The sequence below is a fragment of the Plectropomus leopardus genome, chromosome 3, assembly GCF_026936395.1.
Source record: "Plectropomus leopardus strain MGB_pleo_1.0 chromosome 3, ASM2693639v1, whole genome shotgun sequence".
In the NCBI taxonomy this organism is placed as follows: domain Eukaryota; kingdom Metazoa; phylum Chordata; class Actinopteri; order Perciformes; family Serranidae; genus Plectropomus; species Plectropomus leopardus.
This window is the reverse complement of record NC_142178.1, coordinates 25,406,365-25,420,429: the sequence shown is the minus strand read 5'-3', so window position 1 is coordinate 25,420,429 and position 14,065 is coordinate 25,406,365. Positions and strand designations below refer to the sequence as shown.

The following is a 14,065-nucleotide window of genomic DNA, read 5'->3' as shown; positions in this document are numbered from 1 at the left end:
TATTCAGGTAAATATAAGTATTGGGTCGGGACTCGGTATCAGCACGTACTCATTATCAGATGACTTGGATCAGGATCAGGGGCAAAAAATCTTGATTTTGCGACATCCCTAGCTGTTAAGATCCCTTCCTTTTTCCTTCCACCTCCACATCACTGACATTGAGGGCTCTGTTTGTCGTTATCCTGAAGTTATTTCTTCCTGAAAGGTTGCTGCATCAACTGGCCACTCGGTGACACTGGTGGACACAAGTGACGACATCCTCAAGAAGGCTCTCAAAGGAATTGAAGGGAACCTTAAAAGAGTGGTCAAGAAGAAGTTTGCTGATAAGCCAGAGGTGAGACACAGTAAACCACCAGGCAACATAAACACAACACAGTGGAGACTGAAATGTTAATGAGAGATGATGCATTTTGGTTTGATTCAGGCAGGTGAAGAGTTCGTCCAGAAAGCCCTGCAGAATGTGTCGACCTCCACAGACGCTGGATCTGTAGTTCAAGGCTCAGATCTCGTGTTGGAAGCGATTGTGGAAAATCTGAAAATCAAACAGGATCTTTTTGGTCGGCTTGATAAGCTGGCCCCAGCGTAAGCATTGTCCCATTTCTATGTGATTTGTAAGACGTAATTGTCACATTAGAAGCTGATAACTTTTTGTTCTCAGTTTCATGGTGCTGTCTGTGTGTGTTGGTATCAAAAGCAAATTTCCGCTGCAGTTTTATGTATTTTAAAACACAGAATTAACTTGTGTTGATTCCAGTATTCAAAACCAAGTTATGCATTGTCTGTTTTTCTGTACATGTTTTAGGCACACCATCTTTGCCAGCAACACATCCTCCCTTCCAATTACTGACATCGCCAGCTCCACCAACAGGCTGGATAGATTCGGAGGCCTTCACTTCTTCAACCCGGTCCCTGTAATGAAGCTTGTAGAGGTACAGCCCCCCCAAAAAAGTCACTGTGTTTATTTTCATTGATTTGTTTGTGTAGTTAACAGGGGCAGTACAGATACATGTTGGTATATACAAATAAGTAGTGCAACAGATTGTCCGTCATTTCAAAGCAATATAGAGAAAGCTAGTTAATACAGCGATTATGTTCCAAGAGTAAAAGGGATTGTTGAAACGGAGCATCTGCTTGACAAAGCCACAGTTCAGTGGGATGAAAGGGCACTCAGTATTAAAATGAAGAATATGAATATAATTATGCTCAAGGGCAACGCGGCAGTGCCCAGGAGGTGAACTGGCACCTCCTCAGCTAACACTCCACATGCCATACTTGGTCCTGACGCGGACTTGAACCGGCAACCCTCTGGTTCCCAAGTCCCTATGGGCTGAGGTACTGTCACCTGTAAGTACCATGATACTGTATACTGTAGCATGTGTTACAATGCTACCACAGTGTTGTGAAATGTCCTAAACAGTGTCTTGCACACTCCAAAGGACCTCAGTCTCTCCCAGTGTCCAGTCCCTGGATATTCACTGGTGAAGTCTGAGGTGTCTTCCTGCTGAAGTCTATTACCATCTCCTTTGTCTTGCTGGCCTACAAGTTTATTACTTGACTATTGATTACTATAAAGCCGTAAGGAATATAGACAAAGTGTCTCCAGACTGATAGCTCAATAATAATTATAATAACAAATAATAATAATAATAATTTCAACAATATTAATACCAATTACAATAATAAATAAAAATAATAGAGAGATTTTTATATATTTTTCATATTTTGTCTTTTTTTATTGTAATTTTTCTAAATCATAATATGTACTTCAACTTTTGCACTGTGTTTATCATATCAAGAAAAAGATCCTTATATGTGCAAATCAACATGGCAATAAAACTCGCTCCCTGTCCCTGTGTACATTCAGTAAATGTTGCTGAAAAATATCAATAAATTACTGTGCTCTAGCATTTTGTACTTGTTTATAAAAAACTTCTTTAGAAGTAGCTTCAGTGCTGTGCTGTAGCTCAATAAAATAAAATAATGCTTCCCATGAAGTCTCATAAGTATGGTGTGAGTCTTAACTAAATCCTTTTAAGGACATGTTACACCATTGCTTTTTCTGACATTTTTATTACATACCATACTATGACCTTATATACCTCCATGCAGAAGGCATTGTTTTCAGTTTGTGCCATGCTTTTAGTCAGTTATTTTGGTCATATTGTCCAACAGTGTACAGACACAATTTATAGAATACAGTGATTCAGTTTGTGATTTTAGTCTTTTTTTCTCACAGCTTCAAGAGGGAGGGAAATCCTAAGAATTTAAATGTGCCCGAACATATTGTATAATGCTAGGAACACCTAATTAGGTTATTTAACTTAAATTTAGTATGAATCTTTCACAGGTCATTGCAACCTCAGCAACAAGCCAAGAAACTTTCGAGTCCCTCCTGAACTTCAGCAAAGTACTTGGAAAAACACCAGTGTCCTGCAAGGTGAGATTTGATGTCTGATGTCATTAAAGCTGTATTCTCTTAAAAAATATATGCAACAGCCCACTCAACAGCATCAAACATCTCTTTATACAGGATACACCAGGATTCATTGTAAACCGCCTGCTTGTTCCCTACATGTTGGAGGCTGTCCGGTTGTATGAGAGAGGTATGTCAATCCTAAAATTGCCACTTTGTGTGTACTGGGATTGTTAACTCTGATAAAGTGTTTGTTACTATGTTTTTTGGGGGGATTGTAAGAGGAAAAACATCTAGTTCAAGTAACTAGATATGGTTTGTTATTTCTCTACAACGGCAATAGCCGAGGCCATGGGCATAATGTTTTGGGGTTGTTTGTCCGTCTCATTCCTTGAGGGAATGTCTGCAAATTTAGCACAAATGTGCACCTGGAGACAAGGATGAACTAAGTTCATTTTGGTGGTCATAGGTCAAAGTTCAAGGTCAGTGTGACCTTGTCTGTCTGAATCTTGTGAATGCGATATCTCAATAACACTTTCAGGGAATTTATTCAAATTTGGCACAAACATTCACTTTCACTTCAATTCATTTAGGCTATTGCTTCTATTTTTCTCTTACAGCTCCAAGAGAGAAGAAAATACTAACAATTTCATTCTTTCAGGGAAAATGTTTCTTAAACATCCATGTTTTTACCAACATGGATGTAAAGAATATTTTGTGTAACTGGTGTGAGGAGGCATACGACCGCGTGGCAGTAACAGATTTTAATTCATGAGGTTAAACCTATTTATTTCAAGTATTTTCCCTTTTCTTGTTTTCAGGTGTGCAGGTAAGCGCCCATTACAATTCCTTATTCTGTAAGACAGAAGGAAAATAGTCTTTTATCAGCAGTTCGTGCAGTGGCAGACTCAGGTTGGGGTGGGGGTGAAAAAATGGCACCAGCACACGTTAAGTATATTACCTCGTAGTGGGACAGCATGCATCTCATTTTCTCCGCAGGGATGGCACCCTAGAGGGCACTTTAACACTTCTTATCTGTCATAGGGGCACCCAAGAGGGCACCTTTGTGGTGTTTTTTTTTGTATTTGGGGGCACAAGGTGGGCCTTATAAAATTTGGCACTTAATGAAAGAAATATAGCCTTTCACTCTACTCAATTTACCTTAAATTGAGTATTTTTGATGTTTTATGACTAGATTTTTTGACAGTTTTTTGATATAATTTATCTTTGACATTTTTTTCAAAATACTATACTATGATAATATTGAAAGTTTCTTCGACTTGCTATTTTATGATTGTCAAGGAGCCGCAGCTTTCCTAATTAATGGCATGGAATGGCGTCCACTCTCCCTCCTACCTTATGGACCACCTTGGTACCTGAGACTGCCACCACGTTGGAGTCCACGCCTGGGGTGACTCATATGTCCCAGGGCCCCCTAGAGCAGGGTATACTGGGGACAGTAGTGATGTCTGGTGTTGGTAATAGGGAAATTGGTGTTCACCTCATCTCCCCATCCCATCTTGGTCTGAGAATGCAGGCTCCGACTGTCGCTGCTGTCTGGTTCCTCATCTGAGTCCCATATTGTGTCCCAGTCTTCTCCCACGTGGGTGGAGGCTCCTTCAGAGAGATTATCTGCCCCTGATCCATTTATCAGAGGACTTACAAGTCTTTTTCTTTTGATTTTAGTCTCCTCCCCTGCAGGTGAAATCAGGATTATTATTATTATTATTAATATTCCTGATTTCTTGACCAATGCGCTACTTTTGGTTCCCGCATGAGAGCCGGAATGTGTCTGTAAAGGACTATTTCCCGAGTTTCTCATCAAGCCTTATAGCTGTTTGCATATCCATGAAGGGATTCATTTCCCTTATGACAGCTTTTTCAACACACTGAATTATCATTTTTGACAAACTATACCCAAATTTAATGAAATTTTGGACATACTATACTGTGTGTTTTATTTTTATCTATACATTCTATACTGTTTTTTTGAGATTTTTTTTTATATACTGTGATTTTCTTTTCTTTTTTAAACTTTTTTTACATACTTTACTCTGATGTTTTATTGACTTTTCTTTTTTGGCGTATTGTACTCTGATGTTTTTTATTGTCAAACTGTACCATGATTTATGACATTTTTGGACATGGTATACTATGTTTTCTTTTTGTAGTTTTTTTTATACTTTAATGTTTTTCAGACTGTTTTTGACATACTTTACTCTGATATTTTATTGACATTTTTCGACATACTATGACATTTTTTTCATAAAATGATTTAATGGTAGTTTTTTTTTATATACTGTAGTATACTATGTATACTATTATTTTTCTTTGGCAGTTTTTCTGTTATACTTAACTATGATGTTTTCATGACTTTTTTTTCTGACATAGTGTGCAGTGATGTTTACTTTGACAGTTTTTATGGCACACTTTTCAAGAGGGCGCATGTTCGTGCAGCGAACAGCAGCATGTGTGGGCCTTGTGTCTGTCAGTAGTTTTTATCCTTGTTTTTACTGTGGTTGTGGTTTTTCATCATCAGAAGTTTCTTGTATTTACCAGTAAGTGTCCACCAGGAGTTACCTCAGACATTGAGATGTTTGTCTACACACTGTCTTCTTACATTTGATGCTGCATAACTATAAACTCCTGACTCTGCTACTGTTTGGCTGGCCGGTCTGGAGTTTTGGACACATTAACATGTCGACTACCAACCACCTTACCAGTATCCAGTACAGCAGAGAGCTCTTTCTCAGGCCAGAATAGCCCTTATGATAACAGATTCATTGTTGCTGATGACTCTATAATTGTCAGTTGTCTTTGTGATGAAGAAGTTTAACATGGCCATCGCAGATTTTTGTTTTCTGGCATGAAAATGCACGCCATGTCTGTACAATGTCTGTAAAACAAAAGAAGTGTGTTGATTACAGGTTACTCCTCCCAGCTCCCCAGAGTGCTGTTGTAAAGGGTCAGACAGTGGAAATAGTTACCTACAAATATTTGACTCCTGCCTAAAATTTTAAATACACTGACATATGCAAGAAAGGCCAGAAATGCCTTTTCTGCTTTCGCAAACATGCAAAGATTTAAATTGACCCTGATGACACTGTTCCATATTGAGTCTTTTTTCTCATTTTCCGTCATCTGTTGTTATGACAGCTTTGGTCTAAAAAGGAGGAGAAAAATGCTCTAGCTAAGATTTTAAAAGAGGCAAATAAGATAGAGGGAGTACAGTTTAAGCAATTGAAATGACTTATGTAATACACAGTATACACATACACATAGTTCAAAAAGCAAACTAGCAAGCAACTGTTGCCACAGAACACAGCAATAAGAAGAATTCCTTTATTCCTGTTTCCATTCATGCTTTAAATGTTAATAGCATTATTTATGATGAAGATAATGTTGATAGAGTGACAGTACGGTACTTAGTATACTTGTAGTTTGATGATGATGATGATGATGATGATGATGATGATGATGAGAGGGTGACAGTAACAGTACGTATGTGCTTGCAATATGGCCCTGAAGTGCAAAACACAACGACAAATCACAAAACACAACCGCAAATCAGAAAACACAACCACAGATAACAAAGCGCAAGATTAACTTAACGGATTGGGTTTTCTGATTTGCGGTTGTGTTTTTTATTTGCTGTTGTGTTTTCGGATTTGCGGTTGTGTTTTTTATTTGCTGTTGTGTTTTCCGATTTGCGGTTGTGTTTTTTATTTGCTGTTGTGTTTTCTTATTCTTGGTTGTGTGTTTTGATTTGTCATTTGCACTTCAGGGCCACTGTAAAAATGGCATTAAAATGTGTTAGTACAGAGTGTCGTCCAAATAAAAAAGTCTACTATACTATACTATACTATACTATACTAGCCTAAAAAAAATCATAAAACGGTCATACTTAAGTATGTTGTCCAAAATAACATAAAAAAGTCATACTATAACAGGGGTATTGAATTACAATTCAAAGGGGTCCAGTTGCTAAAGTTCCCTCCTGGCAAAAGTCTGAACCTCATACCTAAAATCAGAATCATGATTTCTGGAACATTTTTACCTCAATTACGATTGATGAATGATTATTTTGCTTTTTTTGTGGTTTGTTCTTTGCCCTCATAGTTCAATGACACAGTTTCATGTGACCATGGTGTGTTGGAGTGTAATAAACATATGATTTATGATTATTTGTTAAACTTTCAAGCATTATATGAAAATGAAATGAACAAACTTCAGGTAAATGTAAGTACATTGTGCTGATAATAGGCCAACCTCTTCTGACTGCAGAACTCTGACTTCAACTTCTGTGAAACTTCTGTGCTATTAATCATTTTACCCAGGAATTAAAAACTTTTGCGTAGGTCTGCTTCTCCTATAGCTGCCAACAGCTTGCCATCCTTCCCAGTTAGAGAAAAAGGGAAAATAAGGTAATGTGCTTGTGGCCCCAGGCCCCCAAAACATTACATCTGCCCCTGGTGATAATAATGAGAGCTCAGTGCGAGCGGTTGGATGAGACACAGAGCAAAATTTGACATATTTGGCCATACAGTACTACTGGTGTTCTTGGCCATTTCTTTGACCAATTTCCTATGCCATAGCATGTCTCGTCACGCTATTGTATGTGGTTTAATGTGGTTTTGGCAGTTTTTTGAACATGTCGTATTTTGACATTTTTGCCAAACTATAGCCTTGCTTTTTTGGTGGATGTTTCAACACGTTATTTTATGGTGTTTGTGGTCATTTTTGCAAAATCCTATGCTGTAGCGTGTCTCAGCAGGATATTTTATGTGATTTATTGTGGTTTTCAGCTGTTTTTTGGACATGTCATATTTTGACATTTTTGCCTTGCTTTTTTGGTGGATATTTCAACATGCTATTTTAAGGTGTTTTAGGTCATTGTTGCAAAAATCTTCACTATGGCGTGTCTCGGCATGCTATTTTATGTGGTTTAATGTGGTTTTCAGATGTTTTTTGGACAGGTCATATTTTGACATTTTTGCCATACTATAGCCTTGCTTTTTTGGTGGATTTTTCGACATGCTATTTTATGTTTTTTTTGATCATTTTTGTAAAATACTATGCTGTGGCGTGTCTCGGCACGGTATTATATGTGGTTTAATGTGGTTTTCAGCTTTTTTTTGGACATGTTATGTTTTGACATTTTTGCCATACTATAGCCTTGCTTTTTTGGTGGATTTTTTAACATCCTTTTTTATGGTGTTTTAGGTCGTTTTTGCAAAATCCTTCACTATGGCGTGTCTCGGCAAGCCATTATAAATGGTTTAATGTGGTTTTCAGATGTTTTTTGGACATGTCATATTTTGACATTTTTGCCTTACTATAGCCTTGCTTTTTTGGTGGATTTTTCAACATGCTATTTTATGGTGTTTTAGGTCGTTGCTGCAAAAATCTTCACTATGGCGTGTCTCTGCACACTATTTTATGTGGTTTAATGTGGTTTTCAGATGTTTTTTGGACAGGACATATTTTGACATTTTTTGCCTTACTATAGCCTTGCTTTTTTGGTGGCTTTCCCAACATGCTATTTTATGGTGTTTTGGGTCGTTTTTGCAAAAATCTTCACTATGGCGTGTCTCGGCAAGCTATTATAAATGGTTTAATGTGTTTTTCAGCTGTTTTTTGGACATGGCATATTTTGACATTTTTGCCATACTATAGCCTTGTTTTTTGGTGGATTTTTTAACATCCTTTTTTATGGTTTTTTAGGTCGTTTTTGCAAAATCCTTCGCTGTGGCGTGTCCCGGCACGCTATTTCATGTGGTTTAAAGTGGTTTTCAGCTGTTTTTTGGACATGTCATATTTTGACATTTTTGCCATACTATAGCCTTGCTTTTTTAGTAAGTGTTTCAGCATGCTATTTTATGTTTTTTTAGGTCCTTTTTGCAAAATCCTTCGCTATGACGTGTCTCGGCACGCTATTTTATGTGGTTTAATGTGGTTTTCAGATGTTTTTTGGACATGGCATATTTTGACATTTTTTGCCTTACTATAGCCTTGCTTTTTTGGTGGATTTTTTAACATCCTTTTTTATGGTGTTTTAGGTCGTTTTTGCAAAATCCTTCGCTATGGCGTGTCCCGGCACGCTATTTCATGTGGTTTAATGTGGTTTTCGGCTGTTTTTTGGACATGGCATATTTTGACATTTTTGCCTTACTTCATGTGACCATGGTGTGTTGGAGTGTAATAAACATATGATTTATGATTATTTGTTAAACTTTCAAGCATTATATGAAAATGAAATGAACAAACTTCAGGTAAATGTAAGTACATTGTGCTGATAATAGGCCAACCTCTTCTGACTGCAGAACTCTGACTTCAACTTCTGTGAAACTTCTGTGCTATTAATCATTTTACCCAGGAATTAAAAACTTTTGCGTAGGTCTGCTTCTCCTATAGCTGCCAACAGCTTGCCATCCTTCCCAGTTAGAGAAAAAGGGAAAATAAGGTAATGTGCTTGTGGCCCCAGGCCCCCAAAACATTACATCTGCCCCTGGTGATAATAATGAGAGCTCAGTGCGAGCAGTTGGATGAGACACAGAGCAAAATTTGACATATTTGGCCATACAGTACTACTGGTGTTCTTGGCCATTTCTTTGACCAATTTCCTATGCCATAGCATGTCTCGTCACGCTATTGTATGTGGTTTAATGTGGTTTTGGCAGTTTTTTGAACATGTCGTATTTTGACATTTTTGCCAAACTATAGCCTTGCTTTTTTGGTGGATGTTTCAACACGTTATTTTATGGTGTTTGTGGTCATTTTTGCAAAATCCTATGCTGTAGCATGTCTCAGCAGGATATTTTATGTGATTTATCGTGGTTTTCAGCTGTTTTTTGGACATGTCATATTTTGACATTTTTGCCTTGCTTTTTTGGTGGATATTTCAGCATGCTATTTTATGTTTTTTAGGTCCTTTTTGCAAAATCCTTCACTATAGCGTGTCTCAGCACGCTATTATATGTGGTTTAATGTGGTTTTCAGATGTTTTTTGGACATGTCATATTTTGACATTTTATGTCATTTATGACATTTATGCTATTTTATGTGGTTTAATGTGGTTTAATGTGGTTTTCAGATGTTTTTTGGACAGGTCATATTTTGACATTTTTGCCTTACTATAGCCTTGCTTTTTTGGTGGATTTTTCATCATGCTGTTTTATGGTATTTTAGGTCGTTTTTGCAAAATCCTTCACTATGACGTGTCCCAGCAAGCTATTTCATGTGGTTTAATGTGGTTTTCGGCTATTTTTTGGACATGTCATATTTTGACATTTTATGTCATTTATGACATTTATGCTATTTTATGTGGTTTAATGTGGTTTAATGTGGTTTTCAGATGTTTTTTGGACAGGTCATATTTTGACATTTTATGTCATTTATGACATTTATGCTATTTTATGTGGTTTAATGTGGTTTTCAGCTTTTTTTTGGACATGTCATGTTTTGACATTTTTGCCATACTATAGCCTTGCTTTTTTGGTGGATTTTTCAACATGCTATTTTATGGTGTTTTAGGTCATTGTTGCAAAAATCTTCACTATGGCGTGTCTCGGCACGCTATTTTATGTGGTTTAATGTGGTTTAATGTGGTTTTCAGATGTTTTTTGGACAGGTCGTATTTTGACATTTTTGCCATACTATAGCCTTGCTTTTTTGGTGGATTTTTCGACATGCTATTTTATGTTTTTTTTGATCATTTTTGTAAAATACTATGCTGTGGCGTGTCTCGGCACGGTATTATATGTGGTTTAATGTGGTTTTCAGCTTTTTTTTGGACATGTTATGTTTTGACATTTTTGCCATACTATAGCCTTGCTTTTTTGGTGGATTTTTCAACATGCTATTTTATGTTTTTTTAGGTCCTTTTTGCAAAACCTTCACTATAGCGTGTCTCGGCACGCTATTATATATGGTTTAATGTGGTTTTCAGATGTTTTTTGGACATGGCATATTTTGACATTTTTGCCATACTATAGCCTTGCTTTTTTGGTGGATTTCTTAACACCCTTTTTTATGGTGTTTTAGGTCGTTTTTGCAAAATCCTTCACTATGGCATGTGTCGGTACGCTATTTCATGTGGTTTAATGTGGTTTTTGGCTGTTTTTTGGACATGTCATATTTTGACATTTTTGCCATACTATAGCCTTGCTTTTTTGGTGGATTTCTTAACACCCTTTTTTATGGTGTTTTAGGTCGTTTTTGCAAAATCCTTCACTATGGCATGTGTCGGTACGCTATTTCATGTGGTTTAATGTGGTTTTTGGCTGTTTTTTGGACATGTCATATTTTGACATTTTTGCCATACTATAGCCTTGCTTTTTTGGTGGATTTTTCAACATGCTATTTTATGGTGTTTTAGGTCGTTGCTGCAAAAATCTTCACTATGGCGTGTCTCTGCACACTATTTTATGTGGTTTAATGTGGTTTTCAGATGTTTTTTGGACATGTCATATTTTGACATTTTTGCCTTACTATAGCCTTGCTTTTTTGGTGGATTTTTCGACATGCTATTTTATGTTTTTTTTGATCATTTTTGTAAAATACTATGCTGTGGCGTGTCTCGGCACGGTATTATATGTGGTTTAATGTGGTTTTCAGCTTTTTTTTGGACATGTTATGTTTTGACATTTTTGCCATACTATAGCCTTGCTTTTTTGGTGGATTTTTCAACATGCTATTTTATGTTTTTTTAGGTCCTTTTTGCAAAACCTTCACTATAGCGTGTCTCGGCACGCTATTATATGTGGTTTAATGTGGTTTTCAGCTTTTTTTTGGACATGTTATGTTTTGACATTTTTGCCATACTATAGCCTTGCTTTTTTGGTGGATTTTTCAACATGCTATTTTATGTGTTTTTAGGTCCTTTTTGCAAAATCCTTTGCTATGGTGTGTCTCGGCACGCTATTTCATGTGGTTTAATGTGGTTTTCAGATGTTTTTTGGACATGTCATATTTTGACATTTTTGCCATACTATAGCCTTGCTTTTTTGGTGGATTTTTTAACATCCTTTTTTATGGTGTTTTAGGTCGTTTTTGCAAAATCCTTCACTATGGCATGTGTCGGTACGCTATTTCATGTGGTTTAATGTGGTTTTTGGCTGTTTTTTGGACATGTCATATTTTGACATTTTTGCCATACTATAGCCTTGCTTTTTTGGTGGATTTTTCAACATGCTATTTTATGGTGTTTTAGGTCGTTGCTGCAAAAATCTTCACTATGGCGTGTCTCTGCACACTATTTTATGTGGTTTAATGTGGTTTTCAGATGTTTTTTGGACAGGTCATATTTTGACATTTTTGCCATACTATAGCCTTGCATTTTTAGTAAGTGTTTCAGCATGCTATTTTATGTGTTTTTAGGTCCTTTTTGCAAAATCCTTTGCTATGGTGTGTCTCGGCACGCTATTTCATGTGGTTTAATGTGGTTTTCAGATGTTTTTTGGACATGTCATATTTTGACATTTTTGCCATACTATAGCCTTGCTTTTTTGGTGGATTTTTTAACATCCTTTTTTATGGTGTTTTAGGTCGTTTTTGCAAAATCCTTCACTATGGCATGTGTCGGTACGCTATTTCATGTGGTTTAATGTGGTTTTTGGCTGTTTTTTGGACATGTCATATTTTGACATTTTTGCCATACTATAGCCTTGCTTTTTTGGTGGATATTTTAACATGCTATTTTACTCTGTTTTTAATCATTTTTTGCGAAATTCAATGCTGTAACGTGTCTCGGCACGCTATTTCATGTGGTTTAATGTGGTTTTCAGATGTTTTTTGGACAGGTCGTAATTTGACATTTTTGCCATACTATAGCCTTGCTTTTTTGGTGGATTTTTCGACATGCTATTTTATGTTTTTTTTTATCATTTTTGTAAAATACTATGCTGTGGCGTGTCTCGGCACGCTATTATATGTGGTTTAATGTGGTTTTCAGATGTTTTTTGGACATGGCATATTTTGACATTTTTGCCTTACTATAGCCTTGCTTTTTTGGTGGATTTTTTCAACATGCTATTTTATGTTTTTTTAGGTCCTTTTTGCAAAATTCTTCACTATGGGATGTGTCGGTACGCTATTTCATGTGGTTTAATGTGGTTTTTGGCTGTTTTTTGGACATGGCATATTTTGACATTTTTGCCTTACTATAGCCTTGCTTTTCTGGTGGATTTTTCAAAATGCTATTTTACTCTGTTTTAGGTCATTTTTGCAAAATCCTATGCTGTAGCGTGTCTCGGCACACTATTTTATGTGGTTTCATGTGGTTTTTAGCTGTTTTTTGGACATGGCATATTTTGACATTTTTGCCTTACTATAGCCTTGCTTTTTTGGTGGATGTTTCAACATGCTATTTTATGGTGTTTAAGGTCGTTGCTGCCAAAATCTTAACTATGGCGTTTATCTGCATGCTATTTAATGTGGTTTAATGTGGTTTTCAGCTGTTTTTTGGACATGTCATATTTTGACATTTTTGCCATAAGGACCTAAAACACCATAAAATAGGCATGTTGAAAATCCTGACAAAATAAAACTAACGATAAAACTATAGGCTAAAAATAGCGATGCTGAAAAATACAACATTGGTTTTGCAAAGGTGACAAAACAGGTAAAATGGCAGGTTTTAACAAATGCAAAAATAGGCTGTGAAATTTAAAAAGGAACTGCAGCTACACTACAAGCATCAGGATTTCAGCAATGAAAAGCAGAGTAAAATAGCATTTTGAAAATCACCAGACTTAGCAAAAACATGTCAAAAAGCAGAAAACCATGAAGTTTGAAAAGACACTTTGAAAGTCAAAGCGGGGTATGGCAAAACAAGTATAGGTTTTGCAAAATGCAAAGAGCCAAGTGCTGCCAGGCAAAAAGTGCAAATTGCCACTACAACATAGGATTTTGCAAAATGACCCAAAAACAGATTAAATGGCATTTTGAAAAATCCACCAAAGCGACCATGTGAAGGACAAAAATTTTGCAAAGCATAAATTTTGCAAGTGCCACTATAAACAACCCTGATCATATAGTTTTGCAAAAATGACCAAAAACAAGGTAAAATGGCATTTTGAAAAATCACCAAAAAGCAAGGCTAGTAGTGATGGCAAAATAAAACTAATACAGACCAGGATAAAATGAACCTCCCCACAGCAAACTAGCATTTGAAAATCCTGCTGAAAAAGCAGGCTATGGTAAGGCAAAAATGTCAAACAAAAACAAACACTACATAAAAACACACAAAACCTAGATGTAAAACTACGCCATAGTGAAGGATTTTTAAAATAAATAGCATGTTGAAAACTGCATGTCACCAAAAATGTCAAGAATATATGCCATGTCAAAAATGGCGAAAATATGCCCGTCAAAAAAGCATAAGCTTCAACATGAGTACCTTTACCGCCATAGTGAAAGGATTTTGCAAAATGACCTAAAACACCATTAAATAGCATGTTGAAAAATCCACCAAAAAGCAAGGCTATAGTATGGCAAAAAATGTCAAATAATATAGCCCCGTCAAAAAAACAGCTGAAAACCACTTTAAATACAATAAAAATAAGCTGAAACTGCACGCCATAGTGAAGGATTTTGCAAAAATGACCACAAAACACCATTAAATAGCATGTTGAAAAATCACCAAAAAAGCAA

General features: G+C 36.4%; 1 protein-coding gene across 1 annotated transcript in view; it reads left to right on the top strand.

The window, feature by feature from the left end:
* Positions 1-14,065, top strand: part of hadh (hydroxyacyl-CoA dehydrogenase) — a 38,940-nt gene that overhangs the window by 768 nt on the left and 24,107 nt on the right. Inside the window, exons 2-6 of the mRNA XM_088075948.1 lie at positions 206-334; positions 425-582; positions 803-929; positions 2,348-2,437; positions 2,531-2,603. Of these exons, the coding sequence (XP_087932074.1) occupies positions 206-334; positions 425-582; positions 803-929; positions 2,348-2,437; positions 2,531-2,603 (577 nt within the window). The remainder of the gene's footprint in view (positions 1-205; positions 335-424; positions 583-802; positions 930-2,347; positions 2,438-2,530; positions 2,604-14,065) is intronic.